Here is a 21,845-nt window from a genome sequence, read left to right as displayed (position 1 = left end):
CTCCTCAGTCCTACACACTTTACCTTTATTAGCAGGAGTTCTGACGAGAGGCTTGTGTGCTTCTTTAGAAAAATTAATTCTTGTCCAATTCAAAATGTTCCATGTCATTTGCTATCTGGCTCACAATAACGCTTTTATTCGTGATAGACATGCTCGTGATAGTGCAGTTTTGAATATATTTCTAAAGAGTCCGTATTGCAGATAAAAGCTCAAACGGAGAGACTTCTTGTCGAGAGCCTCGTCTCTCTAAGATAAAAAAATACTTGTACTGCTTTGTGTCTGCATCGGAGGGATTTATGAATGTTTCTCCTGTATCTCTGCTGGATATTCTGTATTCAAAATTGATTTCAATGATGATGAAACATTTTTAAAAAAATCCTCCATCGCAACATCGAGCAGTTTCAAAAAAAAGATACGAATTGCGATGGAGCCACTCTGGTGTCTGTCAGTGACCCAAAACCATTAAGACACTTAATGCTGGTATTTTCGTTTTGATGGAACTTGTCGAGTGCGGAGATGGAACAGTGGGAGAGAGCGGTGAACAGCAGCAATCATTTTCTGGGAACAAATGGATCTGTTTTTTCGTGTGTCAGTAAATCTTTTTTAATGGGAAAACACGCTGTTTCATGGATGTTGCTTTGATTTCGTGAAGGAGTGATCAAAGAATGAAGACGTCTCAAATATTAATCCTTCACTTTGGGGGAGCTTTAAAGCGATTTACTGGTGAAATGTACCTTGGTTGTCTTTTGATGTTGAAACAAAGAATTCAAAGCTCTATTATTATTATTATTATTATTATTATCATTATTATAATTATTATATTTAGGTTTTTCGTCACTGATTTCTGCTACCGCTGTGCTGACGGATGATATTATCATGGAGGTATAGATATCCCTAATGAAAATGAGCTGAGGGGTTAAATGAAAAAAACCTTAAAGGGCCAGTATGTAGTTTTGGAGAATGCATTTGAACTAATATTTACAATATTAGAACTTTTTTCCATAACTGAATAAACAGGCTGTTCTCAGAGGAAAATGAGGTCCCAGGAACACTGTTTGAAGTTAGAAATGTGGCAGGGTCCGCCACATAGAAAACAAAGCAAAACAATATGAAATTATGTCATGTCCTTTCAGCTCAGTTTGTTTATATTTAATTCATGAAGTCATGAAATGAAGAGAATTTATCTATTCAGTTTGTTTAGGCAAAACTACCCCCCAAAACCACACAGTGCAGCTTTAAAAAAATGCAAGGCCGCTAGCTTCAAATACGAAAAACCGCCTTCTATTAGCAAATTTTAGACAAACCGAGGTGAAAGAAATACCGCAGAGGCAGACGGGGATTTTTCTGAATGCTCTGAGATCAATGGTATTGAGGGGTGCTCTTAAATCAATGAGGAGGACAGCTGATAGAGAGCACTGCTCAGTGGATGATAGCAGATCATTTTTTACTTGGATTATTGCTGTCTCAGGGAAAGTGGATTGGAAGAGATGTCCTGGGCCGAGCAGGCAAGTGAGACATGGGCTTTCTATTAGTCATGTGCAGCAGCAGGTTTTTGTGATTATTTCAGACCACTTCAGCAGATCTCAGCCTCACTTAGAAGTGATGTAATGCCTGCTTTAAACATCCCCTTTGTCTCGGTTTTATTTTCTGTGCCTCTTCTGATCACAACGACTCCAGCAGGTGTTGCATAAGAGACTCATGGCCGAGACACTGATGGATGGTGAAAAGGAGGCTTGGTTTGTTTGATAGAGTTCGCAGGACAAAAGCTGCTTGTTCCACTGAGGTGTGCGTCTCTCTGCCTGGTGCTGCATACGGCGTTTATGCACCTTCCCCATCCTTCACCCCTTTGTCATGCTGCACATGGGTGACACAGGACCAAACTAGTGCGGGGCTGCTCTGTGCTCCAGCTGCATCTGCTTGCGAGCCCACGGGGGAATGGATGGTGTGTGTGTGTGGTTTGTGTGTGTGTATGTGTGTGTGTGTGTGTGTGTGCGTGTATGTGCATGTATGTGTGTTGTCTGCCTGTGCACCAAGGCTGCCAGAAAATATGGGTAGAGCACAGGGGGATTGCAGGGGCTCCGCACTTACCTAAGCCATTCACGGGGCTCAGCATCACACAGTTGATTCAGCACCTTGCTAATAGCGCACACATTAACTGCAGCACAGAACAGAGGAGGAGTGCAGTAATGAGAGAGAGGGAGAGAGAGAGAGAGAGAGAGAGAGAGAGAGAGAGAGAGAGAGAGAGAGCATGACGTTGACTGCCTCTCGGTGCCTGCCCGTGTCTGTGTGTGTGTGTGTCTGTGTGAGAGAGGACGTCTGTGTTGAGCAAATGTGTGCACGGTGCGTCTAGTGTGTGTTTGTGGGAGAAAGAGAAATAGAGAGAGAGAGAGAGAGAGAGAGAGGGTGAGGGAGGGAGAGAGAGGGAAAGAGCGGACGTGTGTTAGTGAGAGCTGGGAGGAAGGATGGCTGCTCACGTTTGAACTGCCTCAAATGCTCAAAGGAAGAGTCAAGGCAAAAAAAAAAAAAAGAAAAGAAGAAGAGAAATCCAGCAGAGGCAGAGGGAGAGAGACAGGCGTCTCACTGGGGGGACACATCTCGCTCATCATTTGTGGGGAAAAGATTTGGCAATGCCTGCTGAAGTGAAAGAGGTAAGTGTGTGGTGGAATGGCTCTATTTGCTGTGTACCCTCCCTCTTTTTTTGCAGTTTTTTTTTCCTCTCCTTTTCCTCCCTTCCTTCCTCCCTTCCTTCCTTCCTCCCTGCAGAGAAACTGTAGCCCTCCACAGGCTTTCTGCATTCTGCCTCTGTCATGATGAATGAAGGAGGCATCAATCGCTTCACCTCCTTGCCTCCTCGCCCGCTTGTTTCGGTGCAGTCTCCTTGTGCGCACGGGGGACATGATGCGAACGTCTTCATCAAGTGTGTGTGTGTGTGTGTGTGTGTCTGTGCACGAGGCTGTGCGTGCGTGCAGATGCATAGGCAAGCTCATGGGGGGGGGGGGGATAATCGTTGATTGCATTATGAGGGGAGGTTGTCTCTCCAGGGGGAAAATGCTGCACACACTCTGGTAAGTGTATTGCCGTGATGTATCAGAGAGACATTAAATCTGACCATGCAGCATTTAACTCTTTGAGGATCAGAGCACAGCCAGAGAATCCAAAGACAAACTTTGAAAATGACGATCCGTACCTCCTTACCTTCATTTTTTCTTTTCACGGAAGCAGCTTTGGTTGAGTTGTGGCTAAACAAAGACGTCTTGCATAAATGAGGATGGTGTTTGTGCAGAGTCTGTCACTTCAGTCCCATTCTCTGATTCACATCCTGCAAAATGTAGTGTGGCCAACATGTGCATCACCAATTCAACAGATAGTGGAGGGCAGATGAGTTGTGACAAAGTTGTGACTAACGTCTCCTGACATCAGTGGGCTGGTGTCATGTTTTATTATCCAGCGGAGGCATTACTCCTTCAATCCAGCGGTTTGATAAAGACAAACTGCCAGCCGTGGCCGATTTGTTCCTAAGTTTGATAACTTTCCCGCGCTGATTTAATTGCGGCCGAGACCATTTCTCAAATCGTCTTTTTTTTCTCTCTCTCTCTCTCTCTCCCTCAGCTGGATTTGTGTCAAGTTTTGAGCCATGGCTTGTGGCTGTTGTGCCCTTGAGCTGGTCACCAAAATCTGAACTCGCTCAGCATTAGATCAGACTCTGTCTCTCCCAAAATAATACCCTGGCTGCAGCTGGCCTCAATACTGAGAGTTGACGGGAACAAGATGCTAATCATGTCATTCTGTCTCCTGCATCGCTGCACCTAACATCTATATACCATACCTCTTTTTCTTTTTCCTTTCCTTTTTCTCTTTTAGGGCTAAGTCAGATTCAGAACTGTCATCTCGACCTATTTGGCTCTGTGTGCACACTTAGTTAGTGATGGTGCAGTGAGTTATTTAAATGAGCTTTGACTCACAGAGGCCTGGCCTTCCCTGGAGCTCGAATCAGACGGGGGACAGCACACAGGCCCCTGTCCTGCCTATTATCGTCCTCCAAATCCTTAATCAAGCTGTCTGTAGAGGACAGTAGTACCCCGTCTGTCTATCGGCCAGGCCATTCTTCTAAAGCTGCCTAACAATGTCCATCCCAACGTCCCCCCGAGGGGTGTTCGTCTCCCTGCTGCCAATTTCTCCTGTGTGACCCTTTCATCTCCTCGTCCCTTTTGACACATTTCGCACACGCACATGAGGGGGCTCTTGTGTTTGGTGAGGTGTTTGAAAAGCAAAATCAAGTCCTCTCTCTCTCTCTCTCTCGCTCCCTCCACATTCAGTCAGCTGCTCACTGCAGCCTGATTTAATGCAGTGGAGTTGAGTTCTCAGCACTTGTTTGGTTTTAATGCCGCAGCCTCGGAAAAAAGAAGAGAGTTTGGGGAGATTTCACAGCTTCATTTGCTGTTTTTGGAGATTATATGCATTTGTGTCACATTTCCTGAGATGGAAATTGATTCAGAGAGTGAACAAGAGATAGTTAAAAAAAAAAAAAAAGGAGCCATAAATGATGCAGAGGAATTGATTTTCACCAGCCCGACCTTTTAATTACGCTCTTTAATGTTTTGATGGGTTGTTTTGCGCGGTTGCTTGTCCTAGATTCTGAGAGGACCACTGCAATCACAGGGGCCTTTTGAGACTGAAAGAGATGTATCAGATAACCAGATATTGATTGAGATCGCTGGAGCGGCGAGGCAAATATTGTTGTGGACACACCGAATGCGAAGTTTGCGAGAAAATCAGCATAAAAATTGTGTTTACAGTCAAATACTGCCTCCAGTTCTCTCTCAGACCAAGATGCTGAATAATTGATTCCACTGTGGTTAATGAAACCCATTTTGTTGAAAAGAGAAGAGAGTTTAAGTTGTGCTTGAAATAAACAAAAGGTGAATGGCAGAAACGTCCAGATGTTGTCGGAGAGGCACAGCTGGGTTAACCGATTCAGGTGTTGGGACTCAATTAAATTAAAGGGGCTCTGTGTTGTGCTGGAAGCCGGCCTTTTGTTTATGTTAGCGGACTTAACGTTAGCCACCGTCACTCTCTGTTAGCAGACAGAAGCACTGAGACGAGCATTGAGTCACATCCTCCGGACTGTCTCGGAAAATCTGGCCCGATCCACAGTCGAGCAGCTTTCAACGGCTTAAACAAATCATCTTCAGGCTTGTATAGGCGGCCCAAAGAGACGGCGAAGGTCTCATTTTTTCACATCATGTCACAATCCGCTCACATGTGACCAGTAAAAAGTTTGATTGACACTCACAAATCGTTAGACAGAGCCTCTTTAAACGGCAATAAGCTCACACACAGTTCCATTGACTTGTGGTCAAGGAGCCCTTTTTATACACACTGTACAGAATGTCAGCATCTGTACAGAGGTATAAAAAGGTCTGGTCTCAAATATTGTTGGCAGGCTATAAACATGAACAGCATCCGATGAAATTTAAAGGTGCACGATGTAGTTTTTTGGGAAGAATAAACTTCATTGATTGATTTTAATGACTGAACAACCTGCCTTTAAAAGGACTGCACACATTTATACTGTTATTGGTTACATTTGGCGGACCCTGCCACCTCTCTAGCTTTGAATTCTCCCTTAAAGATGGCTTGTTTATTCAGTTATGGACATACATACTCATGAGTTTTTATTATGACCTTATTCATTCTATAAATATAAACATTTGGAGTTTGAATTTCTTGAAAAAAATAAACACGACATAGTGCACCTTTAAAGTAAACGTGTAAGATCTTGCATCCTCACAAGGACGGATACAAAAAGGGAAACAGATATTGTTTCGTCTCATGTATGACGTTCCCACCAGCAGACTTGACCTACTAAATTGTAACCAAGACGCCTGGTGTGGATGCATGTATACCTCTGACAAACACACCGCCTCACCTTGTCCTGATTTAGTACCGAGCACTACGCTGCTCGTGTTTACCTTTTGTCACTTTGTCTTCTCCTTTATTTCCTGATCCGTAAAAGAGCAAGCCTCCCCGTAGGAACGCCGCCTGTCAGTTTTTCTACATATCAAAACAAAGTGAATCTGCTCACGGAAAAAAGAGGCTGACTGAAAGAGGTTGGACTGACAGTGCACCGAAAAAGTTGGTCGATAACTTTACCCGTTTTAAAAATTGGCTCCTAGCAAAATTTCAAAAGGGAATTGAGCCTGAATTGCCAATTACAGCTAGAATAAATGAAACACCACTCCAGCGAGCAAGTAATTAATGGACCAATCATGCATGCATATATCAAATGATTCTGATACATCAGGAATAAGCTGTACTTGTTTCACGAATAACATACTTTAAAGCGATTATAAGCTCACTGATATATTATGAATCCGGCAATCCTGGTGGCTAAAAGTGGCCTCACATCCATTTATTATATGTCTCTGTATTTTTTGCCATCTACAACTGATCGGTGGCAGAACTGCGTTGAGCCGCCCTGAGTAGATAGCCCAATTAGATTACAGAGGAAAAAAATCCAGACAGATATCAGTCTAATTTTAAAATAAGCGTATCTGCTCGGCTTTTTCAGCTTGAATTCAACCGTTCATGTTTCAAATTATGCAGATTATACGATAATGGAGCGGAAACGAGTTGAGCTCTCATCATCGACCAAAGTGTGGCTCCTTCTATATTTTTCCGACGACAGACTTAATGACATGGTGCGCCATCGTGTTGTTGTGTAATGTAAACGTTATGTACATAACACACACAAATGATGCCAGAGTGGTGCTTAGCAGTGACAGTGCCCTTACTCATTCCTGTCTGTGGGGTTTATAGGAGCAGAGTTCAGAGGGGCCTCCTCCTCCGCTGTCTCTGTCCCAGGAGGCCAAAGAGTCGACTCTGGATAACCCATGCACCACCGACGAGCTCGACACACCAACCTCCATCGCCTCCGTGATGACCTCGACCAATGAGAGCTCCACGGAGACCGACACCCCGCAGCAGACGGACACAGAGGTTCATGACTTTATGTTTGGTCACATTTTGTCACCACCTCCTGACCTCCCACAGTGTGTTAGAACAGAGCTTTTGACTGATTGGCAGAAAAGAGCACAAAAAAGCCACTCACGACAACATTTGTGACCATTTTCTTAACATTTTTTAAATGATCATAACTTTTTTAACTTATGAGGATATAGCCTAATTTGGCTTTAGTTATTGTATTGTGACGAATAGTCAAAAATCTAATTTGAGTAAAAGTAAGTGTAAAAATGAATTATGAATACAGTATACATGTAAATATGATGACCCTCAGAATGAACAAGTAAGGTAGGCTGTTAAATATAAGTTGTGAGATCTAAATTGTTTTAACAGTCAAAAATTATTAGTCCACTTGGGAATTTTGAGGCAATCGGTTCTTCTGCTTAACGGAATCAGTGTTTTTGTTTCTATCTGAGTGCCGCTAAAATGGATTAATTCAAAAATGCGCTACTTTGGCTCTGATCCAGCATGCAATCTGCAAAATAATTAGTAAGTAAACTGATCAGATAGATATAGTGGAGTAAAAAGTAATGCCTCTAAAATGTTGTGCAGAGGAAGTATACAGTAGCGGAAAAGTAAAGTACAAGTACCTCATCAGTACAATACTTGAGTAAATGCAATAGGCCCTGAGACAGTGTATGAAACTATATGAAAATTAAGGCAGGGTGTTGTGGTAAGCAGTGTTATTTACTAACAAATTGAAGGCCGACATTTTATTCAGTGCCTAAATTTTATTACATGTTGATTCACGATGTCACAAGATATTACAGAGAAATATGTTTTGTTGACTAACTGAAGGATTTAGAAATGTAAACAAATCCTCATATAAATAACTGCATAGTACTCCTCTTGAAAAGTCTCTCTGTTCTAAATCCATTATGACTTTTAAGTGACATAAAATGATGTTCCTCTTACGAGACCTTACACATCCTAGATATAAGGTACTTGGGTGCTTGAAATGTCTGTGTGAATCATCCATTAAAGACACTGTAAAGTTCTCCTCTACAGACGGGACTACAACACTGAGTTTCAGTTCTGCTGACTGGCAGAGTGAGGAAATCGCCCTCTGGGGCAACGATACCATGGAATTTAATGCAATTAGGTTCTGTTTCATCGAGTCACTACGTATTTACATGTTTTTGTGATTAAAATAGCAGGTTTTGCTGAGCCTCCGCATGGAGGGAGGGGTTAAAATCAACACCAATTTACTAAATTAAATTTCCCACAATTTACTTAATTTGCTTCTAAACAGTGGCTGGAACTCGAGTTGTTTCATCAGACTCCAATCTTAACTCATTTTCAACAAGGGGAATTCATTATTCTTTGGCAGGAAAGAAGAATTCATTATTTACTGGTGGCTCGGAAAGCCAGGGAAGTGCTGAAACGATGATGATTGATCATTGCTATGAGAAATGGGCCGGGGTGGACCGCACAGTTTAGATGAGCGATAAACACGCACTGTGGCTTACAGAAACATGTTCCGTCTATTCCAAGTAAATTAGGACCAAATAGTTCCTGCTCTGACTGTTAATTCACCACTTTGGTGGCATTTAATTGGACAGAGGGAAGCTGGGACCTTTCAGACAAATGGTATTTTTAAGACCAACAGAGACTCAGATTAGACTTTTGTTAGAGATAATAGCTGTGGTGCATCCTTGTAGGAGTCCAAAGCCGTGGATCAAGAGAGCGAACAGGCCCCGAGTGAGATCCAAGGATCCTCAGAGACGCAGCAGGAGAACATCCAGGCATCAGACACAACCGATCTCGCATCGACCCCTGAGGTTCAAGATAACACTCCTACTGAGCCACCTATTCCTGAAGCAAACACCGAACCCCCTGAGTCTGTCACACCGACAGCACCAACCACAGCACCACCTCAACCTGAAGTGCTCCCGCCGCCTTGTGAGCCTCAACCACTGAACCTAGACAGGCAGAGCAGAGTGTACACCCTCCCCGACAGCTACAGAGGCATGGGGGGTGACATCTGTCCAGGGTATGGAAGTCTGTCCCGCGCCACCCTCCACAGCTACTGGCCCCCCAAGAACTTCCAGCCCGGGGCTCACTACACCTTACCCTTCCTCAGAGACAGCTACGCTCCCGCAGGACTCAGCAGCCAGACAGAAGAGGATGGATTGAGCGAGAGGGGAGAAAACCCTTTGGACATGAAGTCTGACCACTCAGCTGCCAGTTACCCGACCCTGGGGGGAATCCACCAGTTCAGGCCAATTACCACCATGGAGCTCCTCAGGGAGCCCTCCAGAACCAGGTAAGAGGACAGTACATTAGATCAAACTTTATTGATCCCACAGGGAGACTAGGGAACTGTTGTTTCCATGGTACCTAAATGTAGGGTCAAATACAGAACAGTCCTAACATGTACTCACACACTTGAGAAAGTGAATCAGGTGAAGATTTCTGCAGTAAAATGTCTTTAAATGACCTATTTGAAGCAACCCTGTATTTGATTTGGTTACCTGTTGCTGTAACTTTCGGGAAATAGTGAGGAAGGAGGTCAGTGAACGCGACTCGACATAACGTGAACATTTGTGCCTGAATCATGGGATTGACTGCGGGATCATTTGCTACTTTAGCGTAAAGTAGCGAGCAACAGCACGCACCAAGCATGTGTGTGTCTGTGTGTTCGAATTATGGTCAACTCTCACTGAACTCAGCACTCCTATCTCCGGTTCTCTCCCGTATTCCTCCCCTCTCCTCTCTGTGACTTCACGTTCTTGTAACAAAAGTACGTTTCCCCACCCCATGCAGTCAGCAGTCGACATTACAGTACATAAACACCCGACACTGGAGGTCAGCTCCATGGATCGCTGCTGCTGTGAGATTGATAACCACTGAAGATAGATCCCCCTTTTAATTTCAAAAGTTAATAGGTAATCTTTAAACTCCACTCCAGTCAGTAAGCAGCACTAAAAAAGATATTATTTTGTCTGAAGCTTTTTTTGTCTTGAAGTGTCTTCATGAAAAATGAATGACTGTGCTAATCTCTGTGGCAGGTTTGGGATGGAGGAGTCTGTAAAAAGGTTTTTATCCAATTAAACTTTTTTTGCAGGAAATCAGACAAGGAAGGTAAATGATACTCAGTCTGTGTCACTAAAATATCGATATGCTCCGTGATAATGAGCTCACCTTTAACAAAGGCTGCGAGACAGCCACTAGAGATCATTACAACTTTGACATTTAGAGCACGAATGAACAACAGTTTGGTTTACATGACGGGAAAACAGAAACACATTGTTCGAACACATGTTATAAATGAGGTAAATGTGACCAAATTTCTTAACACCCATTTTATATGGTTTTCGACAGATAAAATGGGCTGACTAGATTGTTAAACAAACAGATTTTCTTATATGTAGTGTTTTTTTTTTATAAAAAAAACATTTTATACACCCTCAAGGTTTAACAAATGTGTTGAATGACTTTCCTTCGTCATAAAACATTTGTAAAATCATATTTTTCATGTGTTTCAAAATCTGCACATCCATTGCCCCACAGTGTCCCTAGTGGTCAAAACACTACAGGGCACCTTTAAAGCTTTGAATGAAAAGCTGCATAATGTGACGCAAAACATCCAAACATCAATGTTTCTCTCTAGGTAATTTAGCAGATAGTCCAACTGAATTGCCTTTTTATCTGAGCTTCAGAGGTCTGGCACCAGTCTAATCACAATTAAACAAGAATAGTGTAGATAAAGCAGGAGCGTGTATGTGTGTGTACTGCCACAGGAACGAACACATTTAAACATTCAACTATCTACACTATGGCTAATTTCATCCCAGGAGGACCTGCTGTGATAATAATAATAATAATGTATTACACTTTGTAGCTGCACACCTAGAAGTCACCTCATCCTGTTCCTGTAAGTCAGCCCAGACAAAAGAAAGACAGATGGACAGCAGTTAAGCAGCAGCTGGTATCAATCAGGAATGGCAGCCTGCCGCAAAAAGTCGATAAATAAGGAGGTTTCACCTGTTATTGCCTGCCAGAAGCTTTTCCTCAGCCCATATAGGTGACAGAGCTGTTTACAAAAGGATAAAAGCGACTCACTTATGCCGTTAAACTCACCAGAGCCCAGTTTATTAGATTCACAAATGACACTTGCACCTGTTGAATACAAAGGGAATAGTTCGGCTTATTCGCTCTCTCGCTGATAGTTTGATGAGAAAATCAATACCGCAATTACATCTGTTAAATATAAGATAAAGCCAGGAGAGAGTTAGCATAGCTTAGCATGAAGCCTGGACGTAGAGGAAAAACAGCTAGTTGCGTCAGTGAGGAGACTCAAGGATGTCACAAACACATAGTGTGGTATAGTACTGCACTGTAAAACCAAGACACGTTATAAATATGTGATAAACAAACAACATGTCACATGTTTATTAGTGAGATTAAGAGGTTCTGGGAGCCAGGCTCACTTTTTGTTTACAGTCTTTATGTTAAGCTACGCTAATCGGCTAATGGCTGTAGCTTCACAGTTTGCAGATAGTATCGATTCTATTGAGGACTGAACCTGCCCAAATCAGAAATGAATATATAAATACATATATAAAAACAGACACAAAGTACAGTTTAAAAATATATTGTATAAGTAAAATTTTAAATACAGTAAATGTATAAAATGTGACATAAATACAGATTTCTGCTTTAATATGCATTTATATTTATTTATATTTTAATTAATTCAACTACTTATTTAGATTCTCATTCAATTTTCCATTTGATTTATTAATGTATTCTATTTTAAAAGTATTTTAAAATGTATCCCCTATTTATTTTCTAAATACATTTAGAAATTATTATTATTTTTTACATAACATGAAAAATAATATTGGAAAGGTAATAAATAGTTGAATTCATACAAAGGTAAATAAATATGTGGGAAAATAAAGTGGAGATGTAACATTTAATAGATACATTAATGCCAACATTTGTCAGTTTTAATTTTTAATGTATTTTGATCATTTAAATGATAGAAAACGATCCAGATCCTAATATTCAGCACTGGTGATTGTGTATGTTTTATTCCTGACCCCAGCATACATGCATGACTTTCTGTGTCTCTTTAGAGGCGGCTACGATGACGCCTTTATGGCCCAGCTCGAGGGGAACCTGAACCCTTTCTTCCAGGCCATGTGTCGAGCTCAGACCCTGCAGTTCCCCCACAAACGCAGCAGCATGGTCAGCCTGGACAGCGTCCGCAGAGACCCGCGCTGGAGAGACCCCAACCTGCACGAGGTGATCTCGATGCTCAGCCACCCAATGGACCCGGTCAAGTCCAATGCTGCCGCCTATTTGCAGCACCTGTGTTATGAGAACGACCGCATCAAACAGGAGGTGCGCCAGCTGAACGGGGTGCCGATGCTGGTGGAATTACTGGACCACCCCAAACCTGAGGTCCACCGCAAGGCCTGTGGTGCTTTGCGCAACATATCCTACGGAAAGGACCACAATAACAAAATGGCCATCAAGAACTGTGATGGCATCCAAGCTTTAGTCAGACTACTGAGGAAGTGTAGCAGCATGGAGGTCAAAGAGTTGGTCACAGGTACTCCTCAATTACTGACTCTTCCTGGAGCCATTACCTGCAGTCCTTCATTTTATTTTGACAGCTTTTATATTGTTTCCCCTGCAGGCACTCTGTGGAACCTCTCCTCACATGAGCCACTGAAGATGATAGTCATCAACAACGGGCTTCAAACACTGACTGATGAGATTATCATCCCACACTCGGGCTGGAGGAAAGACTCTGTTGACCCCTCCAAACTGCTGAGCGCTGAGTGGACCACAGTCTTCAAGAACACCAGTGGATGTCTGAGGTAACTCTGGCTGCTCTCATGGAACAACTACAATGAACAAACAGCTACTAAAAGCTCACTTTGTGGTGGACCGAGTTTTCGCAGCTTTGCTAACAAAGTTGTTTTCCGCAGGAACGTGAGCTCAGACGGGGCGGAGGCTCGACAGAGGCTGAGGGAGTGCGAGGGGCTGGTGGATGCGCTCCTTCACGCCCTCCAATCAGCTGTTATCAACAAAGACACTGACAATAAGGTCATTAAAGTCATCTCATTGACTTGAATTTATAGAAATGTTGAAATCCTATTCATAGTGGCTTTAAGTCAGCAAATAATACTAAAACTTTTGTTTGCGTAAGTGAAGAACTGTAACTCTCTCTCACTGATTTTGCATAAATGATAAATTGATAGTCTGTACAGAAAAGCATTTAATGCAAATCACCAACGTTAATCAAAGCATTGATAAATATCTCCAAAGTATGCAACACTCTCTTAGAATTTAATTAGGAACAGTCACCAAAACATGTTATTCTGAAAAAGGGACTAAATAATTGGTCCGTGGAGACACTTTGTATAACATCTCTGACTGAATCTCCTCCATGATTTAGCCAGTGGAGAACTGCGTTTGCATCCTGCGAAACCTGTCCTACCATGTTCACAAAGAAATACCAGGAGCGGAGCGGTTTCAGGAGCCCCATGCCAATCACCTGATGAGGTCAGTGGGGCACCAGAAGAAGAAGAACGAGCCCGACTGTTTTGGAGGGAAGAAACCCAAAGGTTGGTCGGCCATTGTAACGACATGACATCGGCGTAATCATAGCTGGTTGAGATACTTCAGTGTGGTTTGTTTTTGATTGAGAACAATGAAAACTATTTTATTTGTTGTTTTTCTTCATTGTGCCTCATTTTTATTGATTAATAGGATCAATTATCCTGGTTTTACATTTGCTCACAGTATATAATCCACACGTGTCTCTTTAAATTGACCATTTTTCCTCAGTTGGACATTTTTTTAATTTAATTCCAGCATGTCTTGGCTTCCAGCACTGGTTTCACATTTCTTTTCCCTTTTCATTCCAATGAGAACCTAAATATTTCATAACATGCAGGAGCTGATATATCTCGCTGTACGGGGGTGACTGCTAGGTTCCAAAATTGAAAAGAGCTTGCTTGTGCTCTGTTTCATCGGTTTTGGGGATTTTTACACCATGAAACTGATGTAACAAGCATGAAGGTTTTCAAACTGTAAAAAAAAACAGCTTTTGGCTGATGTGCAGTGATTAATAGACTGCAGCAGTTTGTGCTGCAAGGAACAACTTTATGAAAGAACAATAGGGTTAGAGTTTATTGTGATTTCAAGCTTTATAGCTCTAAACCGATGCTAATCTCTCAGCTAGTTGCACAAAATTGACATATGCCTCTCTGAGCCAAACATTATATTACACTGATACTGTCAACACATGATGGAGCTGCGTGTTTTCTGAAGCCCTGATGTCATTTTTCGGCACAATCTAACCCTTGATGTTGTCACTTTCTTTCTTCCCCCACCCTCGGCCGTATCCATCAGAGGAGTGGTTTAATCAAGGTCAGTCTGCTCGTTACTGCTAAAATATTTTCCCTGCAGCTAATATTGGGGATTCGATACCACATTCAATTTGCTGACATGATCTGTTGGTGAACTGATATAATGAGAAGTGGTGTTTGTGTTTGTGTGCATGTACATGTCTGTGATGTACAGGTTGGAAAAATGGATTTTTGGACAGAAAGTACGGTACATTGGATTTACCGAAACGTTCAGAACAAATGAAAGGTATACACTTGAAAAACAAATGTGATATCAGCTTCACATAAAAACACAAATACTGACTGCATTTGTGTGACATTTGGGAAACAATACACATTAGGCTTATTTTTAATAGCTCAAAGATAAAAGAGCTTCTATTTTATATCATCATCACCACACAGCACCTTAATCGAGCATCGGCATCACTTTTCTTTGTTATTTGCTTTGTACGCATGACATTGGCATGGCCTGAGAGCTAATTAATTGAAATGCAAAGCCACGCATCAGCACCTGCACCACTTGACGAGAAATTCATTACTAAAACAAAATGACCCGACAGCCGAGAAACTGATTTCTGTCAGGCAAAATCTCAGAGGAGGAACATTTCCTGGAATGTCCTCAGGATTCTTCATGACCCACGAACACCGAGATGTCTTTATTTCATACCTTTTGTGTAGCATTATGGGTGTTTTTTTGTATAAAGAAACTGTGGGGAATGAGATGTCACAATACTACTGTAGGGCTGAATACTGTATGTGCTGCTGTTAGAACAGAGATCAGAGCTAAGCTGATGCCTCCCACACACCAGCCAGTGAATGCAAATCAGAATGACAAGCATGTTATGGTCCCAGGTCAGCTTTATACTACTTGTCAGCCATCCAGCAGCCTCCACTGGCATGGCACAAAAAAAAACCCTCTGCAGGAGTCAGACAGCATCGTAATTTCCCTGCGTAGACAGTTTAATTAAATTCATCTATATATTTTCACACTGACCCAGTGACCTAAACTAACATAGAGAGAAAAAAAAACATGTGGAACAATGACAACATATTTGCATTTATACAAGCTGTTTTGGTGACTTAAAGCTAATTACAAAGTCTGAAGACAGCGGTGTTAATGCAGCTGTTCTTCCACCGCTCAACTCCGTCTGTGTTTTTCTTTCGTGTTAAAGGGCTGGAGCTGCTGTATCAGCCGGAGGTGGTGAGGCTCTACCTCTCTCTTCTCACCTGCAGTCACAACCACAACACGCTGGAGGCGGCGGCGGGAGCTCTGCAGAACCTCGCTGCGGGACACTGGGCTGTGAGTGGACTGAAGAGCCGCTTGTTGTATTTCTCCCACTCATAACTTTACGCAGGGCTGTGATTGCGGAGTGTATTCCAAACCTAGCAGGAATCACCCCCTCGTTTGTACAGTATGTGCCTCTGCGCGCCAGGTGTTAAAAAAGGCAGTAAGTGTAGATGTTTCTATTACATCCTCAACAAGGGAGCGCAAAAAATCTCTACAGCCACCACAGTTTTGCAAGATTGGTGTAACCGTCTCAGTTTCTGACATCAGAGCGACCTTTGACAACCGGACGTCTGTGCCTGATTTGATGCCATTTCCTCAAGGCAATCCTCAGATATCGCATTCACAAGGCGTAGTGACGGACAACTCGTAAACATGACACTTCCAGTCGGCGCAGAGTCGTAAAAATGTTCTCTGTAAGGCAGGAAATCAGAGCGTTAGACTTCAAAATTGATGTAGTCCAAATGACACTTTGTTGGCTCATTCACAGAGTACTCATGTGTATTCATATTACATCGTCATGGCTGCTGTCGTACTGTCACAGAATAAAAAAGGTTAGCAAATAGCATTTTTGCAAACCACAGATATGTTCACATTAGTGCATGTCATAGGCTATGTACCATATTGACATTTTTTCAATACGTGTCATATCATATTCACATTACATGTTTATGAGCTGACCTGTCATATGAGGATGGTGGTGGAGTTACAGGCAGGAAGGCTGCTAAGCCAGTGACCGCAGTTCAAGACTGCGTCTGAACTTTTAAGTAAAAAACTACTAGAATTTTTTTCCGAAGTGTCCAGACTTGTGTGGCGACAGAAAACATATTTCTTTGTTAGGAAGTTGGCGCATGTCTTGCCATGTTTTTGCAGACAACGCTGGTATTTGAGCCCAAAACACGATCTCTTCTCTAACCCTAACCAAGTGGTTTTTGTGCCTGAACCGAAACAGAGCATAAGCACAAATTGTCGCAACATACCAAGGTGCTGACTAAGAGCACTTCGGATCGTACCATCAATCCTGTGATCAGTGGATAACCCGATCTACCTCCCGAGCCACAGCCGTTACAAGTATATGTTCAATCTGAGGGTGGATCTGCCTTCTCATAGTCAGTCTGCAGTATTACGTGAGGGACTCTGCATTCCTGAGGTGCCGCATCAATGTTCCCCTGTGCTGAAGGAAGGAGGTTTGGGGTTGATCATCTTAATCCAACTAGACTCTCCTGATTAAAGTTGTCAGCAGCCTGCATGATCAAAAAATCACGTTTACTGCTATGTGCCCCAAGTGGATCCACGGGCCCGTCAAATAATGTGCTTTGCTAAGATATACTGTGCAGTGAATGTCACTATAATTTAGGATCGAGGCTGAGGCAGCGATCAGATTAAAGGACTTTTAAAACCCTGACATTTTAGTTGCATCACACGCAAGAGAGCGGTGGAGCAGGTAGAACTTTCTTTATGTATATTTGCATTGGCAATTTATTCTCATGGTGCACTTGTGGTGTTGGTGAAGGTGGAGATGTGGAGCAAAATCTCAAGTATACTTTCAAAATCATAACTCAGCTGTTCCTTGTTTGCTTTCTTAGTGGTCCAGCTACATCCGCGCCACGGTGAGGAAAGAAAAAGGGCTGCCCATCCTGGTGGAGCTGCTGCGCTCGGATGTGGACAAAGTGGTGCGAGCTGTCGCTATTGCTCTTCGCAACCTGGCGATGGACCGAAGGAACAAAGACCTAATAGGTACAGGCTTTTAACTCATCTCACATGGCTCTACGCCCGCACACTCGAGCTAATTTGCTTTATTCTTCCAGGGAGCTATGCTTTGAGGGACCTTGTTGGTAACCTGCCATGTGGGCAGCAGCACCCGGCAAAGAATCTTGAGGGAGATACAGTGGTGTCTATTCTGAACACCATCCATGAGATCATCACAGACAGCCCCGAGAACGCCCGAGCGCTCATACAGGGCCATGCTGTGCAGAAGCTGGTGGCCATCAACAAGTCAAGGTGCCTAAAAGCAACAAAATTTGATCAAATCATAACAGGACAGCCAAAGTAAAAGTCTGAAAAAAAAGGTCCTTTTTGTCAAAATAAGATGACAAAAAAGATAAAAGGAAACCGCACTGCTTTTATCGGATTTCATGCTGCATCTGCTTGATATCTGTTTATACTGATACTGCCTCCATGCAATCGCACATGATATTATAAGCATCGCATCCCAGGGCAATCAGAGCTGGATTTTAATCATCGGGACAGTGCTGTCTCAGAGCTATCCTCTGTTGTTTACCACAATGCCTGATGATTTGTTGTCAGCCAATCAGCCCGGGAGACCAAGGCGGCTTCCCATGTGCTCCAGACAATATGGGCCTACAAGGACCTGAGAAACACTCTGAGCAAGGCAGGCTGGAACAAGAGTCACTTTAAGGTGTGTGTGTTACTGTTTGCTGGCCAAGAACATAGAGTCACAGTGCTTAATGAACAAAATGACGAGTTTCAAGAGTAACACATCTTTTGCTTTGATGTGGGAAGTACATCCAGAAATAACAGTTGTCAAACATGGATAAAGACAAAAAAACCCAAAAAACTGCATAGGTACAACTGTGAAATCCATGTTTTGTCAGATAACAAGAAAAATAGGGGACAGGGAAATCGGGCTTGATTTGAATGCAGAAAACTGTGGCCAATGAGCTCCGAAAGGGGATCAATAAATTTAAGCTTATAGTCTCCAGTTGCATCCAAGCTTAAGGAAAAAATAAAAGGTGTGTTACTGTCCAAGACTGAGAATAAATCAGTCCAATCAAAACAAATATAACACCCTTTTTATGAAATTAGAACAGCAGGACAGCATCAGATTCCTGGTTGTCATCCAGTAACATAATCCTTTTTGTCTCTCAAAGCCAACGACTACGGGAGTGACTAAAAAATCCAAGAGTGGGAAGCAAGGCAGCGATGACATCACCTTGCCTCTCATGGACAAAAACCAAGGTCAGCAAATCATTGCATGCATTCCGTCAGCTAAACGTTATTAAACCCTCATCTAAATGAGAGAAGTGTCCTCTAGCTCGGGGAGCAAAAAAATACAAAAATGCTCTTTAAATGTGCCGTGGTTCTCGTCATGTCAGGGACAAAGATATGGGCATTTTCAGTCCCGGTCTACATTCTTCTGAATCATAGCCTTAAACCAATGATGTGCTGCCAAGGTTATCAGTGCACAGACTTGGCTTATTAGCCTGAACAGTCTCTCCCACAGGCAGGGCAGGCTCACGCATCACCAGTCACATTTCATTTAAATGTTGTTCCAAAAAGGGCACCCACTTTCCCACGTCACGAGCGACCCCTAGCTTCACCACTAAACACAGGGATTTTCTCTAAAAGGCTGGCTGATGAATTATGAACATAAGTTAAACTCCCTTTGAATTGGATACAACCCACTTTTGATGAATTACTCACAGTTTTTGCCCATTTCTATTTCTAGTTTTACAGCCTAAATAAATATGTTTTTCTCTTTGGAAATGTTTTTTACTTCAAAGGGTTATAGGTGCTCATCCTGTGTGGGCATGGGTTAGGGCTGCAGTGTACACTCTCAGAAATACATTGATTTACTGCAATAAAATAAAATAAATATGTTCAGTGATTCAGTGCTGAACATTGATTTTTCTATCTTCTCAGATGTGTGGCTTTGCCCCGTTGGTACCTGACCTTTAGACAGCAGTCAAAGATGTGGCATGATTGTATTTTTTTTGCCCTACGTGAAATGTTTCAGAATTTTTAAGGGAAACCATTAAATAGAACGCCTCATTTGACCTCCACCTGTCGCTATAGTGGCATTCCTCTGGTGATCTAAAAGGACACAGAGGACAAAGAAAAGACATTTAGGCAAAAAATTGTGACACAGTTATTGATTGAAAAGGTTAAAGTTTACTTTTCTGCAATGGAAAATCTCCTACATAAACTCAAAGAGGGCATAGTCCTGTTCTTACTTCCTGTTCTTTATCCTTGTTATGACAGGGAACCTTTAGAAAGCTCTAGCCCTCTTTCCTATGTCGGTTACATGGTTAACTAATTGACTGGCTAACATGCTTGCATTAAAATAATATTTAAATAAACATTAAAATATACTGAAAGTGCCAAACTGTGAAAGCACTCATAATGTAGAATATCCCATTTGCTAATATTTTTGTATTATATTTTATTACATCGATAATTATTAATAATTGATGTGATAATCAATCAGTCAATTTAACGCAGTCTGTAGGGCTAAAGGTGGAGTTAATTTGAGAGGCTACCGCTCGGTAGTGAATTTCCCCCTCAGGTTGTATCTTATCTGAACATATGGGCCAAATAATATTGAAGTTTATTTGGTGGTTTTATTTTTGTGTCCTGATCTGATTCAAGTAACCAGCAACTAAAGGCATTTTGTAGTTTAGTGTACAGAGTAAATATTCATATTATTATGTACTAGCAGAAAATGGAAATAGCCCACTCAAGTGCATGTAACTTTAAATAGAAGTACAGTACTTGAGTAAATGTACCTAGTTATTTTTAACCTCTTTAACTTAACTGATGCCCTAACAATTACTTTTTTTTTTGTGGCCAAAGGAAAGAAACATGGAGTTCATTAGGTGTTTTATTCTAAAATGACTGAACTCACAATTTCCAGACGTGACTGGTTGACTAAGGTTTTTCCCTACAAATGGATTTACAACCATTGTTTTGCTCTCTTCGTGTATGCATGCTCCGCCTTTGTCATATTCTCATCAGCTAATACCAGTGTCATTTTCCTCTGCAGATGTATATTCCACTTTAGAGCCAAATGATAGGGTTGGAGACGGAAAAGGGCCCGTTGTGGAAAGAGACGCTCTCCAGGTAATCTGACATTTGAATGTGCTGATTGCATCCAAACAACTTCTTGACTGAATTTTGTTTTGCATATTTACCTAAGAAAGAATTCATTACCAATCATATGGATAAGTAGCAGGTATGAGGTAAGGTCTGATTTCAGGATTGCTTTTTTCGTGACGTGTTTATTCATGCAAATGAACCAACACCAGTGGTGTGCATATTTCTTGACCTAGGCGATAAGTGAGAGGAAACACTTCATCCGAGCTGGCAGGCCTGCGGTGGGCCTCATGGATAACAAACCGCCACCGCTGGACTCCTGGGTGTAAACATGACAACACAGCTGGTCGATCCAGTTTAATCCTGTAGAGACACTTTTCCATTGGTGAAATACGGATTCGTGCCATTTAATCATTCTTGTACAGACAGAGAAAAACACATTCAACTAAAAATAGTTTCCTTTGTTTACAGGAAATGACGTGCCAAACATTTACATGTATTTATTACGGAGGTTATTTGGAAATAGATTTGATGGGTTTTGTCATTTAGGATGATGTACTGTCTGTCTGAAACTCACGATGGATTATGTATGACATCTGAAATAGCCTAAATATGCAAGAATCGTGACTCCAAAGAATATATGACATATAGAGTTTGAATTTTACTGCTACACAAGTACAAGATCATTTATAATACTTCTAGTTCTTTGAGCTATTGAGGCCTGAGGTGACATGTGGATCTGTTGTCGTCCATCCCCGTGGTTTCTGGGGCTGGGGACGATTCTGATATAAAATCATTTTAAAGATATTTTTGGTCCGTGTTTGAGATAATTAGGATTAGGGCTGTCGTCGGCCTCGTCATCAGAACATCTGAATTATTTAGAATTCCGTTTTAATGTTGACGAACCTGCCATCAGACTAGACTGTGCGGTCTTTAGCGAACCCTCTCTATTCCATTTGTTTTCACGATAGGCAAAATGGGATTGTAAATGTGTAACAAAGGACTGTTAATATTCCAAATGAAGGTATTTATATTGTAATATTTATTGTAATACCCATGTTATTAATTAAAGGTTATTGATGTGTATTAGCTAATACCAGTAAGTGATCCTACATTCAATAAAACTCTGCTTTGCAGTGGTCCTTTTTGCAATGCGATGTTGACTGACAAATGGAAATAAACAATGTGCATTATTTCTCATTTTTACTTGTATTCTGTTTTTGTGTTACAGACTGATTTTTAGTCCTTCTTTATTTTTAGCTTGCATTAAACAAACACCTCACTTGTATTTTTTCTGAGCTGGCTTAGATTAAAGGAACAGTCCACCCAAAAAT

At 41.9% G+C, this 21,845-nt stretch overlaps 1 protein-coding gene across 2 annotated transcripts; it reads left to right on the top strand.

Annotated features, from left to right (window-relative positions):
• The first annotated feature begins 2,253 nt into the window (after nt 1-2,253).
• Nucleotides 2,254-21,711, top strand: arvcfa (ARVCF delta catenin family member a). Of its 2 annotated transcripts, XM_030436814.1 has the most exons (16): nt 2,255-2,648; nt 6,820-6,999; nt 8,685-9,289; nt 12,108-12,586; nt 12,674-12,857; nt 12,969-13,086; nt 13,439-13,607; nt 14,398-14,415; nt 14,569-14,640; nt 15,566-15,693; nt 17,265-17,415; nt 17,487-17,679; nt 17,986-18,097; nt 18,570-18,657; nt 20,462-20,538; nt 20,748-21,711. In XM_030436814.1, exons 1-16 carry the CDS (start codon nt 2,628-2,630, stop codon nt 20,838-20,840), a joined length of 2,688 nt encoding a protein of 895 aa, XP_030292674.1. In that variant the 5' UTR covers nt 2,255-2,627; the 3' UTR covers nt 20,841-21,711. The 2 variants fall into 2 exon arrangements, with proteins under 2 accessions (XP_030292675.1, XP_030292674.1); XM_030436815.1 differs by lacking the exon at nt 14,569-14,640 and having other exon boundaries at nt 2,254-2,648.
• The last annotated feature ends 134 nt before the right edge of the window (nt 21,712-21,845 follow it).

Source organism: Sparus aurata, chromosome 12 (assembly GCF_900880675.1).
Source record: "Sparus aurata chromosome 12, fSpaAur1.1, whole genome shotgun sequence".
NCBI lineage: Eukaryota > Metazoa > Chordata > Actinopteri > Spariformes > Sparidae > Sparus > Sparus aurata.
This window is presented reverse-complemented; position numbering and strand designations above follow the sequence as displayed.

Coding starts and splice junctions, on each gene's coding strand:
- arvcfa (XM_030436814.1), top strand. CDS start 2,628: ATGCCTGCTGAAGTGAAAGAG. Junction 12,858..12,968: donor AACACCAGTGGATGTCTGAG/GTAACTCTGGCT, acceptor TGTTTTCCGCAG/GAACGTGAGCTCAGACGGGG. Junction 17,416..17,486: donor AAGGAACAAAGACCTAATAG/GTACAGGCTTTT, acceptor TTATTCTTCCAG/GGAGCTATGCTTTGAGGGAC.